Source organism: Dermacentor variabilis, chromosome 10 (assembly GCF_050947875.1).
Source record: "Dermacentor variabilis isolate Ectoservices chromosome 10, ASM5094787v1, whole genome shotgun sequence".
Classification (NCBI taxonomy): domain Eukaryota; kingdom Metazoa; phylum Arthropoda; class Arachnida; order Ixodida; family Ixodidae; genus Dermacentor; species Dermacentor variabilis.
Genome location: NC_134577.1, coordinates 98,365,882 through 98,393,292, shown reverse-complemented (window position 1 = coordinate 98,393,292; position 27,411 = coordinate 98,365,882). Strand labels below are relative to the sequence as shown.

The 27,411-nt window shown below is 47.4% G+C and overlaps 1 protein-coding gene across 6 annotated transcripts in view; it reads left to right on the top strand.

Annotated features, from left to right (window-relative positions):
• LOC142560842 (ATP-dependent RNA helicase DDX4-like) overlaps positions 1–27,411 on the top strand; it is a 109,037-nt gene that overhangs the window by 51,238 nt on the left and 30,388 nt on the right. For 5 of the 6 annotated variants that reach the window (XM_075673223.1, XM_075673224.1, XM_075673222.1 and 2 more), the window contains 5 exons: positions 3,175–3,264; positions 4,914–5,000; positions 10,101–10,178; positions 17,768–18,031; positions 18,576–18,877. In XM_075673223.1, the coding sequence (XP_075529338.1) occupies positions 3,175–3,264; positions 4,914–5,000; positions 10,101–10,178; positions 17,768–18,031; positions 18,576–18,877 (821 nt within the window). The remainder of the gene's footprint in view (positions 1–3,174; positions 3,265–4,913; positions 5,001–10,100; positions 10,179–17,767; positions 18,032–18,575; positions 18,878–27,411) is intronic. The other variant, XM_075673225.1, reaches the window with a different exon arrangement.

Sequence of the window (27,411 nt, the reverse complement as noted above, 5' to 3'; positions counted from 1 at the left end):
ATGTCTCCCTACTGCTGGCTCGAGTAAGAGAGGAATCTTAATGAATTGTCTTTGATGCCGTGTCGTCAGCAGGAGGAGTTGCAAGTGTACAGTCAACAGATATTCCGGAAACCTATTTTTGTGAAATGCCCGATAATGCGGATGATTTCGTGGCACCGTTTTGATTATCTCACCGCTGCAAACCAGTGCAGATCCGCTGGCAGCCATAGTCACCACTGTGGCAACGCGACGCCTAGCTGTTCCTTCGTTCGCTATGAAGCTTCTTGCTGTTCAGTGCAGTGATTTTGATTGCAAGAATTCGCCGCTTTCAGTAATGGCGCACCGACTCCGCCTCTGTAATCCCTCGTGATTGGCTTCGAAGCTTAGAAAGCACGACTCGATGCATAATGCCGGTTCCCGAAAGACAGTTTTGCCTCAGCACAGTAATGTTACGCAGTGAAGCGTACGAGAAGTATTGCGCTCAAGCTTAACACACTTGGGAAGTGGCTATTGTCACTGGACACACAGCACGTATTCCATAATTTTACACGTGTGCCGTGCCGTGTCTTGTCACAGTACGAGCACCAATATGCCTAATAAGTGTACTGGCAAGCCTTCAGAGCTCTCAGATGTGCTGTGAGGATTTGAGCCCTTAAGGGGGGAAGCGGGGATCAGATAGCGATTTTCGCGGAAAAAAAACGATTTTTGAAAAGTACGCTTTTCAGAATCTACAGCATCATTTCTATCTTGTACTGAAATATTTCACCGAAAAACTCTAAGCACTGAAAATAAATATATTTGTCGGTGCCGGCGTCCACACATCCGCCCGAAATTGCGAAAAAGCCGCGAAGTTCAAGGCGCGACTGCTCGGCTTTCCCGCCACGGAGCGCCGCCATTTTGGTATCGTTGGAAAGCTAGACTCTTTGACTCTTTGTCCCAGCCCTTCCCTTCCTCCCCTGCCAGCCAGCAAGCGCACAAAAAAAAGAAAAACGGGAGGGTGGCAGCACGGAGCAGCCAATGGCTGCTGCGCCCCGATTGGCTCTGCGCCGCGGCTCGTTGTAAGGCACCTCCTCATTGGCCGATGCCGCTCTATAATGGCGGCTAAGGCAAGGAGCGCAAGGAGCGTCTGCTTTTGTCCGCTGTTGGGAAGCCTTTCTGGCCTTTCCTTCTCTTGTGTTTCGAGGACTTCGACCACGTGCAATGGATCTGTGCACGTTCGAAAAGAAGTACCGGACGAAGCATGCGTACGGGAAGCGGAAACGCAAGCCCGTCACAGCAAGGAAGAAACGGCGATTGTTCAGAATTGGCGGAGTACGCGCCCAACGTGCTGTGCGATCTCTCGCCCAACGTGCTGCGGGATCTTGCGCAGAGTCGAGCACCAGCCAGCGATAGTGAGACGAACCATGATCTTTCGCCGTCGAAGCGCGGCCGCAGTGTTACTTCACCGGTGACGATCGACATGCCAGTGAGTCTCGCTGTACGCGAGTGTCCCGTCGCAAGTTAGTCCAGCACAGACGGAGTGGGCTTGCAGCGGTCATTGTCGCCCGACTGCAGAGCATCGGAGACGCGCTTCCGCGGTGAGTCGTTCAACGCCGAGATGTCTCCGCAGCCAACAACCGCCAGTGAAGGCAGTCTCATGCCATCGACGAGTTCCGGCGCTTCGACGGAGCTGCAACGCGGGCGCACGCTCGCTGCCGCGGATGCGCCGGCGGCCGACCTTGCCGCTCATCACAGTGTTGACTGTTCGCCTAGTGAACGTCGCACTATTCAAGCTCACCTGAAAACACGATTTGTGTCCGTGGAAACTGCAGAACTGCAAGCGTCGAGAGTTCGCGAATTGCTTGTGCGGTTTCAGCAACGGAGCGCAAGTTCGGGCTGACTGGCTCACAGGAAAATGCCATTCCCGCACCTCCAGAAGAGGAGTTTATGCTTGTTCAAGTTGCTGCTCTGAACTCTCTGATTGGTTCCGCGCTTTGCCCAACTTGTCAGCAGCCCGGCCTAGCAGTGCACCGTGAGACTGAACTGGGGCTAGCTGTGAAAATGGTACTTTCATGCATTTCCTGTGGTAGTACCCTACAGTCTGAGTGGTCCTCACAAAGGAAGAGCGGCTCTAGAGCTTTTGAGGTCAACATCAGAGCTATGCAAGCAATAAAGAGCATTGGGAAAGGACCAACTGCTCTTAATGACTTCTGGGCCACCATGAATGTCTCGCATCGTGGGTTACACCACAAGACATATGATGGGCACCTCAAAAAGACTTTCAAGCCTGCCGCAGCGGCAGCTGCACACATCTTCAGATGCTGTAGAGGCAGTGAAAAAGGTGTACACTGAAATGGAGACTACATTTTCAAAGAACATCACAGTAGTGTATGATGGCACATGGTTGACATGCGGCCACAGCTCCCATATCGGCGTAGGCTGTATAATTGAATTCCATACAGGGCTTGTGTTAGACTGCATAGTTCTGTCCAACTTCTGCCTTGGGTGCAGCCGACAGCCAGCAGAAAGTGACCCCAACTATGCTGAATGGAAGCAGCAACACCAGTGCCAGAAAAACTGATGTGAATTCTGGAAGAATGGAGGTTGAGGCTCTGGAGGAGCCATTCAGAGATAGCGCCGCATTTCGATGCGCATGAGCCATGGTGCGCTGTGCACACACGTGGGCGCTAGCTCGCGTCCGCAAGCGTATGAGGCTAGCAGCGAGGATGACATAGAGTTCGGCATGTTCATATTAAATAAATGCTGTTTTCATTTTCTGTACGCTGTCCTCACTTTTTGTTCGGCCTACATTTGAGGCAAGCTTTCCTTTTCTGGCCTCGGACATTCGGGGGTTGGCTTTGAATCGGGGCCAGCCTAGGTTTTACTAAGTGCTGTATATAGATGTACACAACTCTATCAATTGCATTTCACAATTTTGACTCTGTCTGCTGTGCCCTGTGCTGTTACATGTTGAAAGCCAAATGCTAGCTTTTCTTTTTTAATTGAAGCACTCAAGAAAGTTACTTAGACATCATGTGCCATCTATATACGGAACCTCCTTTTGCAAGCAAAAAAGTATGCCAAGTCGATGGGATGCCAATTTAGGTTGTCATGGCACTAATGGGAGGCATTGTTCTAATGACTGGGTGTAGTGGTCTTTAATGGGCTCTCTCAATGAGATGATTTTGTGTGTGCCTTGCTTATGCTGTTGTGCAGGCTGCTTCAAGTGTGGAGAGGATGGCCATATGAGTCGCGATTGTCCAAATGCCGACTCGTCTTCTGGTGGTGGTCGTTCTGGCGGCAGAGGTGAGCATGAAACATAAAAGCTCTTTGCACTGAAGTTCAACATGAAGCCAAAATTTCTTCGTTGTGTCTCTTACTTGATTATATTGGTTATTGTCCTTTACTGCAGTATATGCCCAACGGTGGTGCACACAACTTCATACTTGCAAAGACTACAGCTCTGTGTATGTGCAACACACCACTTCTTAGCACCAGATGCAACAACCTTTAGGATTGCTGCCTATCGTACCACTGTGACAGTCTTTTGCTTTGCACTTGGCTCACTTCTATTGTTGTGAAACCATTGAAATGGCGATGTGCTCAAAGGGGACAGGTAGCACACTGCGATGTGAACAAAGTCTGTCAAGCAACAAGTGGTGCACAACACTGTGCATCATCTACACAGCTGGTGCAGTATTCTTGGGCGACCTCCACGATTTTCAAATTAGCTTTCACAAGATCATGCAAACCTCTTGGAAGTATATGGCCGACAGAGCTTGGCATTATGCCAGAAACGCTTTCTGCAACATGTGCAGATGTAGTTCAGCCAGCAAGCTTGGTCTGCTCGTGGCTTTCGAGATCGTGCCAAGAAAAGTGGAGGCACTGGCTTTTAGCATGCAGTGCAGGCAGCACCATCGATACTTTATGGTGCGGTACTGCTAGGCGTGGTCTCCAAGATTGCAGTCTCGGAGGGCATACTTTGCTTCGCCAGCTGCGTACCACAGACACTTGTAATAAGGGAAAAGTGCTAGTTGTATATGGTGCGGTGAAAAAGACCAGTATTGTGTGAAGACATATGCAAGACAAATTTTGAACTACTGCACCAAACAAGTGCCGAATGGGGCTAAAAGCAATATGCTGGTGCATAGCGGTTGGCATATTTTGGTTTCAGAGACAGATCTAGTTCGTTATATCAATCGGCAGACAGTTTTACTTCGATAGAGCAGAGTTTTGAATACATGGCTCTCTCGCGATTTCAAAGAGAATGACATCTACTTTGTTATAACCATGCTTTTGTTACAAGGTTTGCTTACCTGTAGACTTGATCATGAACTTTTGTGTGAAGATTGTGTTGGACCAAAAGGTTTTAAGAATGTAGAGGGGGGAAAGAACAAGCTTTATCCAGAACGCCACACTAGGAAGACGAGCATGGGCAGCTTCCCTGCTCTGCAGTGGGTGGTTCACTTCAGGAGTCCAACAAGCCCTTCTCACCATATAGAGCTGATTCGTGGAATGCGAGCTGAACAGCGCAGTGCGTTGTCGTCGGGGGGGATGCGTTCTTGATACCTCAGGTGCTCTTGCTTGCTCATGCCTATACCATGTGGTAGAGCATCGTGCAGTCATTACATTGGGTCATTTATAAGAAGTGTAGGGTGTTGAAGTATGGGACTAAAAAATGTGCTTGCAAGGAATTCATGGTTATTGTGCTGCCCTCTGGTGGCAGTACAAGGCACCGGAAAGCGGGGCGGGGGGGCGTTTTCTTGGAGCAAGTTTATTTGGACAAATTCCCGAAGCAGGCGAAATTCAGTACCCCAAATGCAATGCGTTCAATGTCAGTCTCTGCCATTCCTAGTTTTCTGCGACTTGTGAGCAGTGCCTCAAAGCTGCGCCGATGCCTTCAGAGTGCTAGGGTCTCCCATTGTGCATCTTACGTGAGTGTGTTTGGCACGCAGGCTGTTTCAAATGTGGCCAAGAGGGTCACATGAGCAGGGATTGTCCCAACTCTGATTCCTCAGGAGGAGGTGGCAGTGGGGGTAGAGGTGAGTGAATGTGTTTTTGCAGTGGCGGTACGTGTGTTCACTAATAGTGTTTTTTTTTTCTGCTACGCGTAACACCTTGGTGGTATCTGCATGCACCAAAGCAGATTGTGACTGTGCCATTTCCCATTAAAAAAAAATACAGCTTGAGAGGCAAGGGGAGCATAGTTACCACCAAACAGGAGTTTGGAATTTACGAATTGGGTGTAGGGGAACTAAGCACAGGATTGTTCTAATGAGTCTATAGACTATGTACAGAATTCACCTTCACAGAATCAAGGTCTATTCATGCTTTCTCGTCCATCGTCATTGTACTCGAAACAGCTCTTTGTTGCTGTAGATAAACCACACGTGTTTGCATTGTGTCTGTTGCATTTGGTAATCTCTATTTCTTAGAACAGCTCTCGTGGCCCTGCTCCTTGAGTAGATGCTTGGCCTGCTTCTCCATGAGCATGGAAGGCTTTCCGAATGAATCATGTGACATCTTTGACATCCTGCACTGGAGTGTGTTCAGTGACGGTGACACTGTGGCGTGGTTTTGTTGCATGCGGGCAATTTCGGAATGTTAAAGAAAGGAGTGGGAGGTGGGTTGGCATGCATATTTCTTTTCTAGCCCAGCTGTGGCTGCACATGGCTTTCGGCATGGCCGAGTGCGTACACTTCTTGCACGCCCTGTTTTAGAGGTAATCTGCTGCTTTTGCAAAGACTGGGCGAGTCGAGATGGCGTGGCATCGTACACTATGTTCCCATGCGGTTAGTGCTTGGGGTTTGAGGTTTGAGGTTAGGTTGGGGCTTGAGTCTTGTGCGAGATACAAAGCGCACTCCCTCTTGCCGGCACTTTTCAGGATGGCGTCGTCCCACTGTGGGTGATGCAGTCGGCTCCTGGGGTTGAGTGAATGCAAAAGCGTGGCTGGCTTTGCTTCATACCACTGATGTAGAGATGTCAACACTGCTTGAAACCGTATCTTGCATTGCAGAGTGTTCCAGCTTTTTTCTGATTCAAATTTGCTTTTTCCCATTTGCCCAATAATTGGAAAATATGATGGCCCCTTTTATGCAAGAAAAATCCATTGGTGAATACTTACAAGCATAAAAATACGGATTTCAATATTGAAATTCAATATTTTAGTTCAAGCACATTGCCAATATTACTGACTTCGCCATGTGGACGTTTGACTATATCTTCAGAATGAGCCAAAGGAGACATTTTCATTGGTGTTTGCTTTCTTCACTTTGGCCCTTGTTTGTTTAAGGGGGGACGCGGGTCTTGAAATCGCGAAAAATGGTCAAAAATGGCAATTTCCAAAAATTGCATTTTTGAAGTCTTTAATGTCCCAACCATGCCTCTACAAAATATTATGGCTCAATTCCTACTCGAAGTATAAAAAAACGGCAATTTAGAAACGTCGGTGAGCCGAAATTGAATGCCAAGCGCGAAGATTTGCCTCATTTCAAGCTGCCGTAGCTCCGCGCGACGCGAATGGATCGGCGCCATCTTGGTCTCGTTTGAAAGCTGGTTTCCCGCTCTCCATTCCGGCGCCCCTCGGCACGCTGTAGACTCTCGTGCAGCGGAGCGACTGGCACCTGTTCTCAAGCGGGAAATCGTCGAGAGACAGCTTCTGATTGGGTGAACCGGGCGCCTCCTCGAGGCAGAGCCCTCTGATTGGCCGTGACGTATGCTTCGCCTTCCGCGGCCGCGTTGTTAGACTCCTTCACGTCGCCTGCTTTTGCCTGCACGCGTGTCATTTTTCGCGCTCCTCTTTGTTTCCTAGTATTTTTCATTCTGCCTTTTTCTTTATCGTTCTTCTGATATTTTGGCTATTCAGTCGCTTCTTTTAACCACTAATTTCTTGCTTTTGCGTGCCTGGTGGCTTTGTTCCGCGTGTCACGATGGCCCGAGACGCGCGCTTGAAAGCAAGCACGGGAAAAGCAGTCAGCAAAAAGAGATGCGCATGGAATAAAAAGAGCGCTACATTGTCGAGAACTACAGCTTCGGTGGTGCCGCAAGCTGCTGTGCCCTTGGTGGATGCGGCCGGACTGAGCTCGCCAACAACAGCTTCGCCGGTGGACGCGGCTGAACAAACCCCGCCGACGCTAGCTTCGCCTGTGGACGCGGCTGGACAGTGCTGATCGTTGTCAACTTCGGTGTTACCGCAAGTCTCTGCAGTGCCGGTGGATGCGCCTGGACGAAGCCCGTCGAAAATGCAAACTTTTGAGACGCTGCAAGTCGCTTCGGATTCCGTGTCGTCGGAAGCAGCAGAGCCGGCTGACCTAAGCCTAACGTTGACTTTGGCGTTTCCGCACGCCGCTTCGGTGCCGACGGACGCGGCTGAACTGAGCTCGCGTGCTCAACGCTTCGACGTGTTTTTCACGGAGGCGGAGTGCACGGGGCGCGAAAAATACGCAGACATTAAAACTTCATTGGCGAAGAAGTCCGCGACTTCCCGCAAGTTCGAGCTGATGAACGTCGGCACAGCAAGTGAAGACGACGATCGCGGCACAGAGTACATCATCGTGGATCTCTGTGCTAAGGAAGCTGTTTGCGTCCACAAGCTGCAGCAAGTGTGGGATGGCCACTCTCCAACTCGCAAAGTGCAGTGAGAGAAAATAAAGCCTAGCAGTGAAGTTGGAGCTCACATGCTCAAATTGCGATTTCGCCGAGCGGCACTTCTCGTCGCCACAAGTGCCCGGGAAATCCAGCATCACGCCCTTTGAGGTGAATTTGCGGGCAATGAAGGGAATTCAAAGTATAGGCAAGGGAGCAACTGCCCTAGCGGATTTTTGTGCCACCATGAACCTCTCTCGCCGAGGACTTCACCACAAGACTTTCAGGTGGCATATGGACACCATGGTGAAAGCTTGCCAGGCAGTAGATACTGCTACAGAAGCAGCAAGCGTCAAAGTGGTGAAGGACATGTACAAGAACTTCCTGAATCCACCAGGAAATGTAGATGTTATATTTGATGGCACATGGAAAACACGTGGTCACAATTCAAATATTGCAGTTGGCTGCATCATAGAGCTATACACTGGCCTAGTACTGGACCACGTTGTGCTCTCGAGGTACTGTCGTGGGTGCCAAGGGGCACCTGATCCCAGTGATGATGGGTACGGGGACTGGGCTGTGAACCACAAGTGCATGAAAAACATTGACTGCAGTGCCGGCCGGATGGAGACTGAAGCAGCTATCATCTTGTTCAACAGGTCGCTGGAAAAAAATGGGTTGCGGTACATAACTATACTTCCTGATGGTGATAGCCACACCTTTCATGCATTGACCTCAGAAGGAGTCTATGGATATGTATCCATTGAAAAGAAAGACTGCTTGAACCATGTCTACAAGCGGATGGGGACGGCTCTTCGCAACTTGGTTGAGAAGGCACAAGGAGAATCTCTTAACGGAAAGGGCAACCTCACCCAAGATAAGATAAAGAACTACTATGGGTATGCCTTGCGGAACCACAGCCACGACGTTGCAGGCATGAAAAAGGCAGTGCATGCCACGCTGTTGCACATGACCTCGACCGATGAAGCCCCAGACCACAGTTGCTGTCCTCAAGGGGTTGATTCGTGGTGTGCCTTCAATCGTGCTTTGGCGAACCAAGTGGAGCAGCTACCACACAAAAACCCTCTGCCAGGCCACGTTCGCACTGCTCTTGAGCCAATCTTTGCAAGGCTGGGCGACAAGGCCCTCCTGGAGTGCTGCAAAGATGGCATGACACAGAACGCCATCGAGTGCCTACACTCTGTCATTTGGAGCCAAAGCTCCAAGAACACGCATGACTCTTTGCTGGCTGTTAAAAGAGCTATTGCAGAAGCAGTTTCTCGCTTCAACCAAGGAATGGCAGCAACCAGCAGAGCTGTTGCAGCACAGCTTGGTTAGTCCTGGGAGCTGCCTCATTCGTAAGATAAACAGAGGCTGTGCAGGTCTGATAAAAGTCACACCAATGCTGAAAAGGTGAAGGGGATGGCCAAGAAGCACAAGCCTGACAGAACCCAGGACTACTGCCCAGGACTTTTGTGAATGTGTGGCAGATTCATAGAAAATAGCAAATGACTTTATGAGCTTTTTTTTTGTCAAGTGCCAATGCAATACAGAAGTTTTCACAATCTTTACATGAACAGATTTCTGTGAGTTTGGTGTTATTGTGTTGAGTAATGACTGGGCTGCATGCTAAAGCATTAAATTTTTCCATGTGATAGGTAAACAAAAGTGGTAGAGTAAGCAAAACTTTGAATGCAATTTTCTCAGCTTTGCTTTCTCGATCAAATGCTTTTGTCTTACAGAACTTTTCATAATATTTGCATCAACTGATTTTATTGAATTAGGTATCATTTTTTTTTTCAGTAAAACCTCAGCTACATCCTAAAGCTTTCCATTTTTCATTAAACCCAATAGACTAGCAATTAGGTCAGGTGTAAGCTAATTACTCCTGCATTGTTTTTTTCTTCCTACTTTGTTATTCATTCATGACCTATATGACTTTTGATAAATTTCTTTAGATTTAGGATGTGCAGTGGGTCCTTGGAAATGACAGCTATTCTTTAAAACTAGTTTTTTTTAATTAAGAAATTATCGTAATGGCCCATAACAAAAGACCTATGTGGGATAAATTATTTTGCGATATCTTCATTTCTAGATGAGATATATCAAATCTGAATATATATTTGGAATCAGCATTCAAAGATATATCTGCATGACAATTTTCAGGAAGATATGTTAAGAAATAATAAAAAAAGTTTTCGAGACCCTCATCCCCCCTTAAGCTTTGTTCAGACTATATTGGACCCCGCCCCCCCTTATGGAACCTTCTGCCATGAGATTAGTCCCGGGCTTTTCTGCTGACTTAGGCCTGGACAGTGCTGTTGTGGTTTCTCTAGCCAACTTTAATTCACGAGAAAAGTTTCTCGCCTTCCTGCCCTTTGCATGTCTAAATGCTGAGCAGGACAGGCTTCTTGCCGTAGTTGCCCTTCAGCCTGCTAAATGAACTGCTTTAGAGGCATGCTTTGCTGCAGCAGTGGCATAGCGAAACTTCTGAAATAGGTCTTTTGGATGAACACAAATCTGCTTGCTTCATGGGCGTCTGTCTTTGTGCTTTTCAGGCTGTTTCAAGTGTGGCGAGGAAGGCCACATGAGTAGGGATTGCCCAAAGGCCTCCAGTGATGACCGACCCAAGAGGGGTGAGTGTGTGCAGCTCAGTTCACGCAGAAGCGTATTGTAGTTGCATAATGAATGAGTTGAGGGAATTCTTTATTCTCCTGCAAAGCAGTGCGAGGACAGTTGAATGGTTCATTGTGTGTACCACAGCTAGAGGTAAAAAGAAACTGACATGCGATGTTTTTTTTGTCTGCTGGAAGTAAACGTTTGTCCAGTCGACACGGCCTTAGAAAAACAAGCCGGTCAACTCCTGCTTTAGTGTTATTGGGAAATTGTATAATGTGTGTGGAGCTTACATATAAGCTTCAGATTGGCAGGCTGTATACCCAGCAGGAGTGGGAATACTGTGGCAAATTGTGCCAAAAGCATGCTGCACCAAAACGGCTTTGGCAAGTGTCAGCGAAAGATCACCGGTGCCGGAATGCGTGCCTTATCTGCCTTTTCTCCCTAGCCCCAGCCTCTTCGTACACACGGTCGTGTGCAGTGTCTTGATGGTCAATCTTTTTGCGGCAAGTGCAAAGCCTAGCAGAGACAATTGGTGCCTTGATGCACATGGGGTTCCCGTGTGTCTAGTGTCGGTGATTGTGTAATCTCGCGTTCTGAGGCACGGTACGAAGTTGGCACAAGGCATCAAGTAAGACCTGTTAACGTTTACATGAGCATGCATGACCCTGATAAACTTAGCCTAAACAACTCTGCAACAGTCGCATACGGGACAGTGGCCCACATCTATACCGAGCACTTCGCATGTAACTCTGTGGAATGTAAAAAATGTGAGACCATTTGTTGCTGCTAGCATTGCATGCCGAATAAATTTTCAATGAGCTTCAAATATCAAAAATCGAAATATGTTAAACAGTAACAAAGGAATTTACTCCAGAAACTGAGCGGAAAGGCAGAAAAACAGTTATGAGAAAACGGCTCTCAATGTTTCACCTTCTCTTCAGTTCTCTAAAAGGCACCAAATTTGTAGTCTTTGGGGTGTTTTGTGATGTGGGGCTTCTTGTACATATGGCCTCTGGTTTGGTGTGCTTTCCCCCTCCCCTTTTTCTTTTTATAGGGCATTCTTTGCTGCTGCTGCTGCTCTACAAAGAGCACTGTGCATAGGTTTCAAACCAGACCCGCCGTGGTTGCTCAGTGGCTATGGTGTTAGGCTGCTGAGCACGAGGTTGCGGGATCGAATCCTGGCCATGGCGGCCGCATTTCGATGGGGGCGAAATGCTAAAACACCTGTGTACTTAAATTTAGGTGCACATTAAAGATCCCCAGGTAGTCTAAATTTCTGGAGTCCTCCACTATGGCGTGCCTCATAATCAGAAAGTGGTTTTTAATCAATCAATCAATCAATCAATCTTTATTTTTGACAAAATCAAATAAAAGATGGGTATAAATAAGTACACATTCGGAGGTCCCAAAGTAACAACTGTCGGAGGGACCTCCTAGGGATAGTAATATCGTGGCAAACAGTGAGTCATGTCATATATTATACAATATCTACATCGGAAATAAATGATAAGAGAAAAAACTTAAAAATATCACAAGTATATTCACAGAGTTAAAAAGAAAAATAATTGAAGAAATCTTAAAAATAACATGCAACAATCAAACGAGGATAAATGGCACATAAAGCTAACGAGGAGAAGTATCAATTAAGGCAACATTTAGCAACTCTGTAATTGAAAAGTATATTGCGTAATGGTAAAGTGAACAAAATCTAATTAATTCTAGGTTTGTTAAATTATGCTAGGCGTCAGATAAAGTGTTCATGAAATGCTCCTTCATTCTACACTTGAATGACAATAATGTAGATGTCTTCATATCAGATGGTATTGAATTCCAAACAGAAATGCCTGAAAACTCTACGGTAAATTTCCCATAGCTAGTTCTTGCTTTTGCAAGATTGAGTTGGTGCTGAAAATCTTGTGTTATAATTGATGAGGCTAGAGCAACTAAAACCTGGAATATTATAACCTCTGTATTAATAAGACGAAACATAAGTAGCGACAGCTTATGATTGAATAACATGCGTAAAGGTAAAACATTTAGGGAATGGAATATGGGAACCAGAGGGAGATGTATGCGATTGGAATGCAATTAATCGTAATGCCTGCTTTTGCAAAACTTCTAACTGATGATGAAGATGTGTGGTATATGTATTACCCCAAGATGACAGGCAGTATGAGAGATGACTGTATATATACGTGTAATATAAAGACATTAGCATGGTTTGCTGAAAAAAACAGTGAGTTTTTATTATGATGTGAATACCAAATGAGATTTTTTGAATAAGTGATTGAATATGGCACTGGAACTTTAGGTTCCCAACTAGTACTACACCAAGAAATTTAGTAGACGCAGATCTTGCAAATATATTATTATTTAGAGGCACAATAGAGTCAATGCGCAAAGTTTTTAAAGAATGGAGTACCATAAATGTCTTAGATGGGTTAATGGTTAGCTTGTTTTTTACACACCATAAATGAACATTTGTTAGGTCAGCGTTAAGTTTAGCCTGCGATGCAAATAAATTTTTATCAGATGCAAAAATAGTGGTTTCATCAGCGTAAAAAAGGCAGTGCGCATGTGTTAATATTTCTGGCAAGTCATTAATGAATATGAGAAATAAAAGTGGCCCAAGTATTGATCCCTGAGGGACACCTGTATTTAGTTTTTGATGAGAAGACACCATTAACTTTGACTATATATTGTCTGTAAATTAGGTAGTTGCAAAGTATTGGTAACGGTGGCCCAGAAATGCCATATGATTCAAGTTTACGTAAAAGAATACGATGGTAAATTGTATCAAACGCCTTGGTGAAATCAATAAAGAGAGCACCAACTAAGAGGCCTTGATCGATGGCTAATTTAACCCTCTCAGTAAAAGTAATAAGCGCTAATTCAGTTGAAAAATTGTCGCGAAAACCAAATTGATCAGGAGTTAAAAGATTAAATTTGGATAAGTATTTAGTTAAGCGATTATGTATAAGTTTTTTGATGACCTTACTAAAGAAAGACAAAATGCAGATAGGACGATAATTACTCATGCACTTATGGTCACCTTTTTTAAATACTGGGATTATTTTACCTGTCTTGAGGCGATTAGGAAAGATTCCATCTATAAATAGTCTATTTGCTATATGTGCTGAAGCAGGTGAGATTTCGTTAGACACAAGCTTAATGCTAGAGGGGTATATCAAGTCGAGGCCCGGACCGGTTGTTTTAAGAGAATTGATAATGTTACATACTTCTAGCGATGTTGTGGGGAACAGGTAAAATGAATGAGAACAGCGGGGGAAACTAAGCAAAGTTGAATCAGGCTGACTACCGTCTGCAATACTAAAACGGTCATTGAAAGCATTAGCTATGTCTTGAGGGTCAGTAATAGACAGTTTTAGTATAGCGTACGCTATACTATTGCGCACGCTAAAAAATAGCGGATCGTCACTGCGCATGCGCTGAACGCAAACGAAATAGCGGGTATAGCGAGCGTACGCAACGCAAAGGAGTTAGCGTTTTTGCGGGGTTTGCGGAGCTTGCGGGAAACATGGCGGCGGTCCCGGCTGCCCACTTCGAATTGAATTTGGCGTTGCTTGTGTTAAATGCACTTCGTTCGTAGCAAATGACTTTGTAAGCGGCTTTCGCTTAGTCTCGGGCTGCTTCGACGACAGAGTATTATGGATAATTTCGTGGTGTTTTGGAGATCGCTTCTCGTTTCGAACGAGTCGAAGCCTAACGAAAGAAACATTCAAGATGTCAGCGCCACCTGTCGCTAAAGGCGCGAAATAGCTGCACCGACGGCATATGGCCTCTGAGATCCGAAGATATCGCCGGCCAACTAAAATTGTAGAAAACGTGCGCTGCTTAGTGTACGCTATATTATAGCGTATAGCGTACGCTATAGTTGCGGACGCTAAACTAAAACGGTCTAATATTAGCAGAATCATGGTTCACACACGATATGCGATTTTTAGTTGCACTGATGTTTAAGAATTCTTTAATAACCTGTCAGTTTCGTCTGGTATCACTTCCATTTTTTCTAATTTTATTTTCGTAGTAATTACGCCTGGCATTTCTTAAAGTGGCTGCTAGAACATTTGAATATGTGTGGAAGCGCAATCGCAACGCATTATTGAATGGCTGGACTTTTAAGTTTCTTATGAAGATTCTCTTTTTTTTAGTGGACCGCAATAAAGAATCACTAATCCAAGGCTTTCTTGGCGAGCTAAACCACCGCATCACCGTAGTGTTACTTGTATAGAGCATTCGGTTATTTTTGCAAAAAAAGATTCAAAAGCCCTTTCGGCACATTGCTCTTCAAGCACGTCAGCCCATTGCACGAATCATACCAGTGAATTTATTAGAATCAAAGAAAGTCCTGATATATTTTGCTGCTTGAGAAGGCGTTACGGAAACTAACTTGCACAAATATGCAGAGAATGGTTACAAGCGGTTCGCAAGCCGCAACCACTGCTGCCTAAGTGATGATCGCCATTCCAGGGCAGTCGCTTATAAGGCAGGATCCCTCTGTAGGCGGCGCTGCACGCGATGCAGTGATGATGGTGCTGGGGTCGCCGGCTTTACACGTGTGCGTCTTGATAGGATCGTTGTTACACAGATGGCGCCGGGAATCAGATGCACGCGATATCTGCACAAATATGCAGAGAATGGTTAGAAATGATTCGCAAGCTGCAACCACTGCTGCCCAAGTGATGGCACGTAAAACCCCATAATTAAAAAAAAAAAATTGGGTTTCAAACCAAGTAGTGTGCAGAGCTGTATGGGCATGAATATTGTTCCAGTGTACATTCAGGCAGCCTGTACCTGCAGGCTGCCCGATGATAGCAATCCCCAGTACAATCGGTGAGGCTTTTCTTTCTTTTTTTTTGGTAGAATTGACCATGTTACTTAATGAAGGCTCCGAGTGACAGCAGCCTCCGAAGTCATCTTTACTTGACAATGGCTGTAGAACTTAGGTTCAGAGCCAGTGATAGATACGCAGCTGCTAGGTGCTTTCCAGAATTTCCAGATACGAGGGGCCGACGCGCAAAGTACCTAGCTGTGCAGTCCAAGGAGTCGACACTCGATGCGTTTATTTGTGCAGTCAGAGGTGCCGATGCACAAAATGCTTCGATGAGGGTCCGCGAAGTCAGTGCGCGATGTGCATGATCGCAGAGTCGAAGACTCCCTATGCACGAAATGTTTAGCCGCGTGTTCGAGGATTGCGTGCGCAATGTGCTTCGTCACATATTCTGAAACATTGAGTGATGAATGGCTTAGACGCATGTCCGAGGATTCCGTGCGTGAATCTTGGTCGCGAAGTCAGTGTCGCTGATGCTCGGAATGCTTAGCCGCGAGTGTGAAACGTCCACAGGCCTAGGGATCGGCCACGCTACTGCGGTGACCCCGTAGCGCCCGTTTTGACATGTCAAGATTGCGGCGAGTGGAGACATCCAGCATCGTGAGGTGCAGAACCGAGCAGACGGTGCAAGCGCCGGACCAATAGCAAACCGCGCTGAAGTCATGTGGCAGACGCGGCCAATCGCGAACTCCGGCACGGCCTTCAATCATTTGATTTTTGTGCGCTTGATTCTGTATAAAGGAGATCGCTGAAGCGGCAAACTTGAAGATTGAGAAATGCTCTTTTCAACGAGACCAAGATGGCGGCGTTCGGTTGCGCGGTTCCGTACATATCCCGGCTTGAAAAACTGTTCTTTCTTGATTTCAGGGGGGACGCTCCTCAGAAACCTTTTTTTTTTTTAACTATTAATGCTAGGCAAACGAAAATTGTACCGCTTATATAGCTTGATATCCTCATTCCAAATCTGTTTAGTTTTAGGATAGCTCGAGGCTTTCATGTCCTAAGTGCCATGCATAACTGAGAAACAGTGCATGTTTGTGCAGCTACTGGACCTAGCAGTTGGCATGATATAGCAGCGCAAAATGGCTTTTCTTGTCCCTAACACTCCACTGAGTGCTAATAACCAAGATAATGCACTTCCCTTGACAGGCGACATTTTGAGAGAATTTCATATCAGGTGCTTCGCTTTCAGTGGCTGGTACCCAAATGTATTGACCATTTCCATTCTTAAAAATAAACTGATTGCATTAAAACCTAGATAAGTGCATTCTACACATCTTACAGATTATGCACACCAAATGTCACGCACAAATGCCATGTTTGGCCAAAAATATGAACCTGAGAAAAACACATTTGAAAGTTACAAAAGTTCTTTACTTGTGTTGTAGCACTGAAATCTATATAAAAATTGCACATAATGCAGGCCAGGGTATCTAGATCCAGTGCACAACTTTAGAATTAACCTGCACCATATGTTCCCTCACTCAGTCTTTGTGAGCACCATGCTGACACACTTCCTGTGCTACTACTTTCTGACCCAACCCCAAGTTATTAGCCACTGCTTTTGTAGCAGCGAGGTTCACTTTCATTGTTATGACGGTGAAGGATTTATGATGCATTGGTTTTGGCAAACCAAGAACTGCGCAAAATCGTAAGAGTTGATTGTGTCCAGCTCCAATTGCGCGCGCCACAACCACTGCCTTGATATTCACGACGAAACTCTCTTGGGGTGGCCGAAGGGCGCGCTCCACCGTTAGCGTCGCCTGCGGAAGGTGCACGTCGCGACGAATACGTTGACGAGATAACGGACATGGTACACGCTGCACTGTTGCAACACAACTCCAAAAACGACGCAAGTCCTTTCCGTTTTTCGGCCAACTCACGGATAAAAAGGTCGCGCAGTCCGCACGCCGACATGCTGTGGCGCCCACCAGTGTGTTCGCGGCGCTGATCTCACAGATAAAGGCACCTGCAGTCTACTCGCCGCTCCTATCTTGATTGTCGAAGGTTCTCAACTTTTTCTCCGATTTGAAAAGCCATTTCGAAATGCCAATGGCGATCTAGTAACGCAGATTTAAGGTCGTACTCGATTGTAACACATACGCACACAATTTTTAGACCCGTTTTATGGGAAAAAAGTGTGCATTAGATCAGAGTAAATACGGCAGGCTATTCCTCTTGGGCTTAGGGTTGGTGAGTGGCGAGGCCGTTTCAAGCACAGGACTGCCCTGCGAAAGGCTTAGAAGCAGGACACCGGAATGAATGAATACAATAGTTCACAATGTGATGCCGTTCCATTACTACACGAGACCGATTAGGTGTTGGTGTTCGGGGTGGGAGTGAACATATTAGCTTGGTATCTTGTTGCAGTGAGTCAGGCTTCCTTGATCTGTCATACACCCATCAGCATGTTCTATGGGGCACGACTTGGCTAGCAGGCATTTGTGTATGAAAGGTGCAATAAATGCCCTTTTCATTGTTTGCACTAATGTGGTGGTTGTTCCTTTGTCCCAAGAGTACATTTGAGACCCCACTCGGTACATAGGTGTAAAGACACTGTTAAGGGTGCTCATGTCTGCCACACAAAAGCTAAGATTTTGATAGTTCTGCACAATTCTTTCGGCTCTGTAGGTCTTTAAAAACGGTGGTGTTAATAAGGTTACCTGCTTTCTCCTTGTGTCCTAGAGCAGTGGGCACAAAAAGCCCACCAAATGAAGTTTCGAGATATGTAGTAAGCGAGTGTTTCATTTTCAGGCTGCTTCAACTGTGGAGAGGATGGGCACATGAGTCGGGAGTGCCCGAACCCGCAACAGGAGCGGCGACCCAAGGGCTGCTTCAAGTGTGGCGAAGAAGGCCACATGAGCAGGGACTGTCCCAACCCCGACGCTGGGGGAGGCCGAGGGGGTGATTCCTCCGGAGATGGTGGTGATCGGCCAAAGGGGTGCTTCAAGTGCCAGCAGGAGGGACACATGGCAAAAGACTGCACGAATGAACCTGTGCCCCGCATGGGAGCAGATGGTGAGTGAGCATCACTTGAGATTACAGCACTTGCTGCGGCTACTGATTTTTATGCTAACTTCACACGTGTGGACCTTGAGCGCACGCTGTGAGAGTAGCACACGGGGCCATATTCTGGGTTACCTTTGCTTCTTCTGCATGATGTGATATTCACTAGGATGGTATGAAGGCTGTTCTGCCAGCTTTCCAGCTGGTTACATCCACTTTGTGTGTGGCGTAAAGTTATTTGCTGAGAATACTGCTCCAGGTACCAGGAATGCTGCTTCAGTTGACAGCGACAACTGTGTAGAAGACTGAAATTGAGAGCTACAAGTGGGTTGTACTGTGAATGCAGTTGTTACCCCATTTTAATGCACTGAAACTAACGGTTGACCTTTTTGCGATAGCGGGCTCGCATTACCCCGTGTAACTCGCTTTTGTTAAAATGGCCCATGTCTTGTGCCATGTAACAAGCCTTCTGTTCCATGATGCTGCCAGTGCGTACTTGGTGCTGTGCACTGTTTTGTCTGCCCTCGTACTAAGAGCTTGGCAAAACGTTGTGCAGGCAAGCCAATGGAAGCACCTTACGTTCCGCCTTCACTTCCAACTGACGAGGACACCCTCTTCTCAAGCATCTCCACTGGCATCAACTTTGACAAGTACGACACCATTCCTGTGGAAGTGAGCGACCCTCAGTTCCGCACGCCCTTCACGAGCTTCGAGGAGATGGGCCTTACTAATCTGCTGCAGCAGAACCTGAAGCGGGCCAAGTATGTCAAGCCCACGCCTGTGCAGAAGTATGCAATCAAGATTGCTCTGGCTGGCAGAGACATGATGGCCTGCGCCCAGACTGGATCTGGAAAAACGGTGAGCCTGTGACACTGCTCTGGTTTCAGTGCCTTGGTTTGTGCTGGGGTTGCCACATCCTAAGCGGAACGAGTTTGCCACAGTTCTCAAGTGTAGACACACTTGCTAGTCTAAGCTGCAACTCGAGAATATAGCCATACTCTACCATACTCGATGCTATATTTACTTGAATCGAACCCGCACTTCTTTCCTGGGAAAATGGCTCTGAAAATTGCGTGGTACGATAGATAGTCTGATATGAAAGCAAAATTTTATTGGGACGTTGGCAACAGCTTGCTGTCAGATGGAGCAAAGTGACAACCATATGTTTCTGTAAAGGTTGTTGTTGGCTCATTTAGTGCTTGACTACGATCTTGAGTGGTATGTTCAGCCAATAACTTTTCGGAGATACCGATTTTAGTCAGTATAATGCAAGGTTTGATTTGCCGGTCGTGTAAAAAAAAAAAAAAGCAAATGTAAAGCTGATGAATTGAAAAAGAAATGGTACTTTTATTCAAGCAATCGCAATTTGAAAATAAGTTGAACCTCGCTATATCGAACAGCATGGTAAACTCAAAATAGTTCAGTATAGTCAGAATTCGATATATAAAATCGCGTAAGAAACGAGTCAAAAGCTCCTGCAAAACAATGAATGATACAAGGGCATGGTTGGGCATCATTGTTCGGAGCACGCGTTCGGTTGCCTTGCGTGCAATTGGCCAAAGCCGTGCCGACTTAGTCGGCCAAAATTATGCGCTGCACGCAATTAGCCAAGGCCGCGCAGACTTCGTCAGCCACGCGAAGTCTGTGTGGCCCAGGCCAATCTCGTGCGGCACCAACGATTGCGCCCCAATCGTGGCGCACTAAATACTGCCTTGAAGCTTCACGCAAAGTATTTATCTATTTGACTGAAAGTACTGCAGCACTGTAGCTTGCTTGTTATTGGCAGCCACATGCTTAAGGGGGGACGTGGGTCCTAAAAATGTTTTTCTTAATTTTGGGTGAATCTTTAATAAACTACACTGCCTGGGGTAATTTTTCATGCCGATTTCAGATGTGTAATTAGATTTTTGATAGCTGTAGCAGTTCAAAAAATATTGAGGTCTCAAGTCAAATTAATTTCACTCATTACGGGGCTTATTGATGATTCCGTCTTGCTAAACCAAAAACTAAATGCATGACGCCATTGCTAAAGACCTACTGTAGGGGGTGATGCTATTTTTATTCATTTGGAAGCATTTTGCAGTCAAGAAAGCAATCTTGCATTTATTATGAACATTTTTTTTCCTAATTAGCAGCGATTACTATACCTGAATGTAATTATCATGACGGTGCAAGAGTAATAAAATAGCATTACCCCCCCCCCCCCCCCGATCATTTCAACACGAATAAAATGATACCACCCTTGTCATTTTTGGCCAAAAACAAACCAGAAAAAACACCCGTAAGGCGGAGTACAGTGTGCAAAAACATCAAACTGAAATAAACGCATTTGAAGTTTCAAACAAATGTAGCTTTTGCTGAAGTGAATGTACAGCAATACAAATGGCACCATTTTGAAGCTCTTATGTTTTGTAAGAATGGCCATACTAAATGTGTGACTGCACGCTCTCAAAATAATAGCACACTGGCCACTTAACTAGCACAAGAAACTTTATTAGGCACCATGCTCTACAAAGAGCATGGTGCCTGGGTTTCAAACCGAAGTGTAGAACACTGTGTGGGCATGAATATAGTTCCAGTGTTGTACATGCAGGCTGCCTGATTGATAGCAGCCTCCATTACAATCAGTGAGGCATTTTTTCATTTGGTAGAATTGCCCATGTTACTGAATGAAGGCTCTGAGTGTAAGTAGCCTTCCAAGTTGTGTTCACCTGACAGTGGCTGTGGAACTTACCATCAGAGAGCCAGTCATGGATATGCAACTGCTAGGGGCTTTCCAGAATTTTACTTTTGTATGATGCCTCGATCACTTCTGCAGCCAGGTGTGTGCCAGCCCAAGGGGCCTAATGAACAGAGCTCATGATGAGGTTCTCTTTATGAAGGGGTGGTATGATAGCTATGATAGCACTTCAAGGTGCCGACGCGCGAAATGCCTAGTCGCGGGCTCGAGAGTCGACACTCCACGCGCTCATTCGCACAGTCCTACGTGCCGACGCGCCAAATTCCTAGCCGCGGGCTCGAGGAGTCGACACTCGATGCGCTTATTCGTGCACTCGGAGGCGCCAATGCACAAAATGATTAGGTGACGGTCTGAGAAGTCCACACGTGATGTGCATGATCGCCGAGTCGGAGACTCCCTATGCGCAAAATGTTAAGCCGCATTTCTGCGGATTGAGTGCGCGATACGAATGTGTCATGAATTCGAAACACCGACTGCTGAAAGGCTTAGCCGCATGCCTGAGGATTCCGCGCGCGAATCTTGGCGGCGAAGTCCGCGTCGCCGATGCTCAGAATGCTTAGCCGAGAGTCTGAAACGTCCACAAGCGTAGGGATCGGGCACGCTACTGAAATGTGCGCGTAGCGCCCGTTTTGACACATCGAGATTACGGCGAGTGGAGACGTCACACTCGCGAGGTGCAAAGAGCCGAGCAGACGACGCCAGCGCTGGACCAATGGCAAACCGCATCGGAGACGTGACGGGCGTGGCCAATCGCAGACTCCGGCACGACCCTCGATCACTTGCTTTTTGTGTGCTTGTTTCTGTATGGAGGAGATTGCTGAAGCGGCAAATTTGAAGACTGAGATATGCGCTTTCCAACGAGACCAAGATGGCGGCACTCGGTTGCGCCGTTCCAGAGATATTGTGGCGTGAAAAACGTTGTGGCGTATTTTCAAGAAATCGAATTTTTGGACATATTTCACTGTAAAACCCGCGTCCCCCCTTAATCACTGCGCCTTCAGCATAGTCTAAAGGATCCACAAGCTATAGGCTGTGTTACGTTTCGCCTACGACGCGCGGTAAAGCCGGCGCGGATGCAACGGACGCCGGGGCTTCGTTCAAAGCGGCAGACATTTTGGCCCGTTCGGCGCCGCCGCTACGCCTCCCTGCCAAGCGCGTCCAGGCATGTTCCAATGCCACGTGTCTTCATGTGCGTGTGTGTGTATGTGCATGTTGGTGCCCACGCTTGTCAAAGCGCGGCAGCCGGGGAGAGGAGCTCCCAACAACTGTGAAGCGAGGGGGTCCGAGCTGCGCCGACATGACGGCTGCTCCACCTTCTCTTCCCATTGTGCCCGAGTGGCGCCGACACGACGCTGCGCCACCTTATCCCATAGTGCCCGAGCGGCACAGTCACGTGCTCGTCTATAGAGGGGTTCCTTCTTGCCCTCAACTGCGAGAGTATAAAAGCAGCTGCCCCCGGACGCCAAAAGGAGGCTCCGATTTCTTCTGTTGAGTAAAGTGCACTCCCGTCTCTCTACTTCGGTCAACCTGACCGCCAACTCTTTGCGATGTTAGAATAAACAAGTTGTTTTGTTGTTACCAGTCGACTCATGCTTTGCCGGGACCTTCGGATGCTTCCAGTTGTACCCCAGGCCGCCAGGCCAACGCTACCCTTGGGGCTTGCGACCCAGGTGCAACAACGGGCGTCAGCGCCGAGTTCCCAACAACTCGTGCCAGTGGTGCGATTACAACAGCTGGTGCTCTCTATTGCGCTGCAGTAGCAACGTTGAAGGGCCAAAGCAGCTACCATAAAAAACCCGCGTATATTTTTTTTTCCTATTAGCGTCACAAATTTTCGCTTCATACTATATGCAGATCCGAACAAAAATTTCAGTAAGAAATCTGGGCTAGAAGTTTGCCTTTCGTTATTGCTGCATGGCTACAGCTTGGTTTCGTTATTGCTGCATCACTACAGCATCGTTTCTTTATTGAGTGCGCACCTTGGCTGCACATGTGAGCACTACGCTTCGCGAAGTGCATCTTTTTTATTCCCCATCGAAGGACCAAGATGTCTGGACCACAAAAACAGTACTCGGCTGCTTTCAAGAGAAAGGTTATTTTAGCCGCACAGGACATCGGCAACAGTGCGGCCGGGAGGTAATTTGATTGTCAACAAGGGAAGCATGCACGGATGGCGTCGACAGAAGGAAGCCCTTTTCGCATGCTGAGGAACACGAAGCTTTTGCGGCCCAAGGATTGGGACACTCCCGGAAATCGAACCCTCCCTGACTCTCCAACAGTGAGACGCAGATCAAGCTGTGAACGTGGAGCTTATGCAGGAAAAAGCTAAGGAGCTTGCAAGAGAAAAAGGTCTACCGAGCTCCGCCTTCAAAGCGAGCAAGCACTGGATTTATTCCTACATGTGCCTTGCTGGATTTTCCTTACGCCACCTAACTTCGATTATGCAAAAGCTGCCCGAATCGTTCAAAGAGCTGCTTGCGGCTTTCCAGCGGCATGTTATTTCGCTGCGCAAGTCCAAGAACTTCCAGCTAGGGCAAATCAGCAATACTGACCAAATGCCGGTTTATCTGGACATGCCATCGCCCCTCACCGTGCACGCAAAGGGCTCTAAACAAGTTTGTCCGGTTCACTGGTAATAAGAAAACGCAAGTTACCGTCATGTTGCCGTGCAACATGACGGTAACAGACGGATGCAAGCTCCCGCCCTATGTCTTCAAACGCAAGGCAGTGCCTAAAGGTGAGGAGCTGCCAGAACATGTGGTCGTGAGATGCCACGAGAAAGGCTGGTGAAGGAGAATATTATGCTCAAATGGATGAAGTCCGTCTGGTGTAGGCGGCCAGGCGCACTGTTGTCATTCCCGTCCATCCTCCTGCTGGACACATTTCGTTGCCAAGTGGCTGACACGGTGAAGAGGCTGTTGGGGGAATCCGGCACTGAACTCGTCGTTATCCCGGGTGGGATGATGTCTCAGTTGCAGCATTTAGATGTTTGCATAAACAAGCCGTTCAAGGGCACAGTTATGCAGATTTGATGCGCTCAGGTGAGCCTGCAGTGACGCGGACTGGGCGGCCGAAGCTGGCTTCGCCAGCCGCACTATGCAGGTGGATTGTGGATGCATGGGCCTGCATACCAGAAGACCTTGTGCGTCGCGCATTCAAGTGCGGCATCTCAAATGCGCTCGATGACACAGAGGATGAGTACCTATGGGAAGATCTATCCGAAGACAGTGATTGAAGTGCGCAGTGCTATTTAAATAAATGTTTTCCTCGAGTTCTCCTAACTCTCATCATATGCGGATAAAAATTTCCCATTTCGCGTCGAAAAAATTTCACCTCGTGCTATATGTAGATTTGTATTAAACGGGGGTTCTTACAGTACAGTCCCAGTGAAAGTTGTGGGGTCTCTCACACCCATGCTCTTGGGACAAAGGAACGACAACACAGTAGTGCAAACAATCACAAGGGCATTTATTGCACCTTTCATAGATCAGTGCCTGCTAGCAGAGTTGCTATCCACAAGACATGCCGATGGGCGCGCGTCGAATCTAGAAGTCTGACTCACCGCGACCGGAAGCGAGCGAATATGTTCGCCCCATGCTGGATCCCCACGCCTGGTCCTTCGCGTGTGTGGTCACGCGAATGGTGGCGCATTCCAAGGCGGCCACGCGAGGCGGTCTCGCAGAAGCATGGGTCGGCAGCGCGCGGGATGTCCACGCCGATTCGCCGACCCGCCGGGGAAGAGCCGAAACGCCTGTCTCCCGGCGCCCAAGTCACCTCGCCTGTCGGCGGTGTTAGCAGCTAATTAGCAGCGCAACACTCGCGCCATCTCTCGCACTGCGCCCCAACCACATCAACCGCCGCGGGCATCACGCCGGCCACGCGGCGAAGCCAGATTACAGGAGACGAGCCATGCGGGAAAAACATACCAGGGGAGGCGCGAGAGTCTCGCATCCCCACAGTCTGGAGCGGGTCAACATCAGTGCTTGGAGGATCAGCCTTGGCAGTGTCATTGTTTGGCCGCTACTTTTGCTGTGATCTCCACGCCAGTCAGTAGAAGAATTTGTAAACACTGTCAATAACAACTAGGACGTGGCCTTTGAAAACAAAAAAAATTGCGAAAAAGTCTATTTTTGGAAAACCACATTCGGGTAGTACGTCTTGTAATCTACCATTTCTGGAAATATCAACGTCTGGTTCATCACGAAACGATCGCGAATAAAGTTTATAACGAGCCGCGGCAGTCCTCCAGCGGTGAGCGAGTGCTCAAAATACCCCTACTTGGTGCGAACACCAGTTCTCCACCGCTCCCAGAGTGCTGCCATTTTGGTGTGCTTTTGTTCGAGCATTCTTGTGCTTTTTTTTCCCCCGCCACCCACGGTGGCAGGAATTGTGCATTCAGCACAGGTCACATCTAGGCCTATATAGTAGCCCAGTTCTGTAGGCAATCTGTTGCTGGCTTGTGCCGTTTTGCAAGCTTGCTTGTCACGGCATTTCTGATCGTGTGATCCTTGTTGGACATGTGAAGCCTCCGATGGCCTTTTCAAGGCTTTGGTGCAGCATTCGCGCATGCCACAGGTGGAGCACTCCAGCACAAGCTTCACCGATTTTCTTAGGGTAGCAGTAGGGGCCGTAGCAGAGACTGTGGCGTGCTCTCCTGGAGCAATATCTTTGCTTGTGCCAGGCCTTTTGCATGCTTTTCATATAGCCATGGAGCTAGCAAAACGGAAGCAAAGGTACATCTGACGTACCTTTAGACACGCCGTTATAATCACCGGTGCCCTCCTGGAGCAGTACTTGTAAAAAAAAGAAAAAAAAACTATATCGTTGTAATGACAGAAGCGCCCAGCAACAAAAGCGCCCTGCGATTTCTACAACACCTGTCAGAACCTGCAGAGAGCCTGTACTCCTTAGCGGGGCCCTTTCAAGCCATCACCGCTTTCTTGCCGCACCAGGGACGCAGCACGAGTCCGACGAACTCTTGTACGACTGATCAATCCACGATCGCAAATTCAGTTCCGCTGTCGTGTATGTCCTGTTTCGTGTCAACGCCCAGCAGCTCGAACTTTCGCTCCATTGCACACTGTGGCCCCAGACACGTTTTCTGGCTCTCGCTGCATGCTCGCTTCTTTCTTCAGTTATGAAGAAAACTGTCTACATGATCTGTGCCAACATGCGAGGCGTGGGCGGACGACGTGCTCAGGCTAGACGTGCCGGGTTGCAGCTCGGAACTCGGTCTGGTAGAATCTCCAGGCAGCAGCAGCAACTGGCAACTCCGGGAGTGACAGGCCTAGCCGCCTTCTGTCACGCATTCCACGGCCGCTTTTGCAAACGCTGGACACGTAGTAGCCTTGAGACGACCTCCTCCAGCCATTCGGGCAGCGAAAGTCACCTTATCAAATGTCGCGAAGCAAGTGGCTGAACAAATGTAAGACAGTGGTGCGATGAAACAGGAGATAAATGCTTTTCTTCTTTTTTTTTTTTTTTAATGGCAGTCTAGATATAGCAATGATCAGTTATAAGGATAGAATTGTTCACTCTTCTTGATATCGTTATAAGTGGACTACACTGTACTAGAGGGAACAACGCTGCAGCCGTTGTCCTACCATGGGAATGATGTTGAAGTACATGGATTTGTCTGATCTTCGTGCTTGTGGATTCGCATGTTCTTGTGGCTTTGTATATTTCACTTTTTATGCTTTCATTGTTATAAATTTTGGAGCAATCTATACACTTCGAAGTGCAGAAGCCGCTGTGAACACAAGCAATCGCTCCTAATTCCAATGATTGAGCTTGTCGAGGTGACCAAATCGAAACACGCCAAGAGTCTCAAGGTACTGGCATGTCTGCGATAAATTCACAAGGGCAATTCACATCGCTCGTTGACGCATGTGTCCGCGGCGTAATGGTTTCAATGTCGGGCTTCTGTGCTAGAGGTCCTGTGTGCGAATCCTGCTGTCGGACAATTTTAATAATGTTCATTTATTTATTATGCAGTGTATTGTTGAAAATAACGAGTTCACAAAGTCAAAAGGCTGTTTGAAGCTCGAAGGACAAAGTTTAGGCAAATCCATATATACTTCCCTTAATTGCTGGTACAACCGCTCCCGTTGCGGCCCCTGTAGATACTAGCGCCAGAGTTTCCTCAAGTAATTATTGTATGAAACTCAATGGTTGGGGCTACGCTCACCACTGCTGATAGCTTGCCACAGATGTCGCTAGGCCTTGTCCGGCTCACTTCGAATCGGCAGCAAACGGCACTGCGACACTCCCGAGGAGCGTTTTTTTTTTACCATTGTTTCCGCTTTGCCCTCTCCTTGCAGTAATTTCACATGAAGAAAACAGGCTTATATTCGTGGCACCACCAGCTGCAATGTGAGCATGGCCAAGCTGCGGTTTGCTGTCCGTCATAGGTAGCCATGCACTGCAGCTGAGCTTGACTTGTTTTAAGAGTGATGAACTGCACTAACAAATCTCTGGCTTAATAAAGCTCACGTTAAATATTATATCCATGCCCTCTGGACTTTTTTTCTTGCTGGAATATTTTGTCGCCATATTGAATTTTTTGCCATTTTGGGATAGCGCCCTCACACCACCTTGCTGGTAATTTCGACTTGCTTGAGGGGGGCACTTGCTTGGAATTTTACGGTGCTAG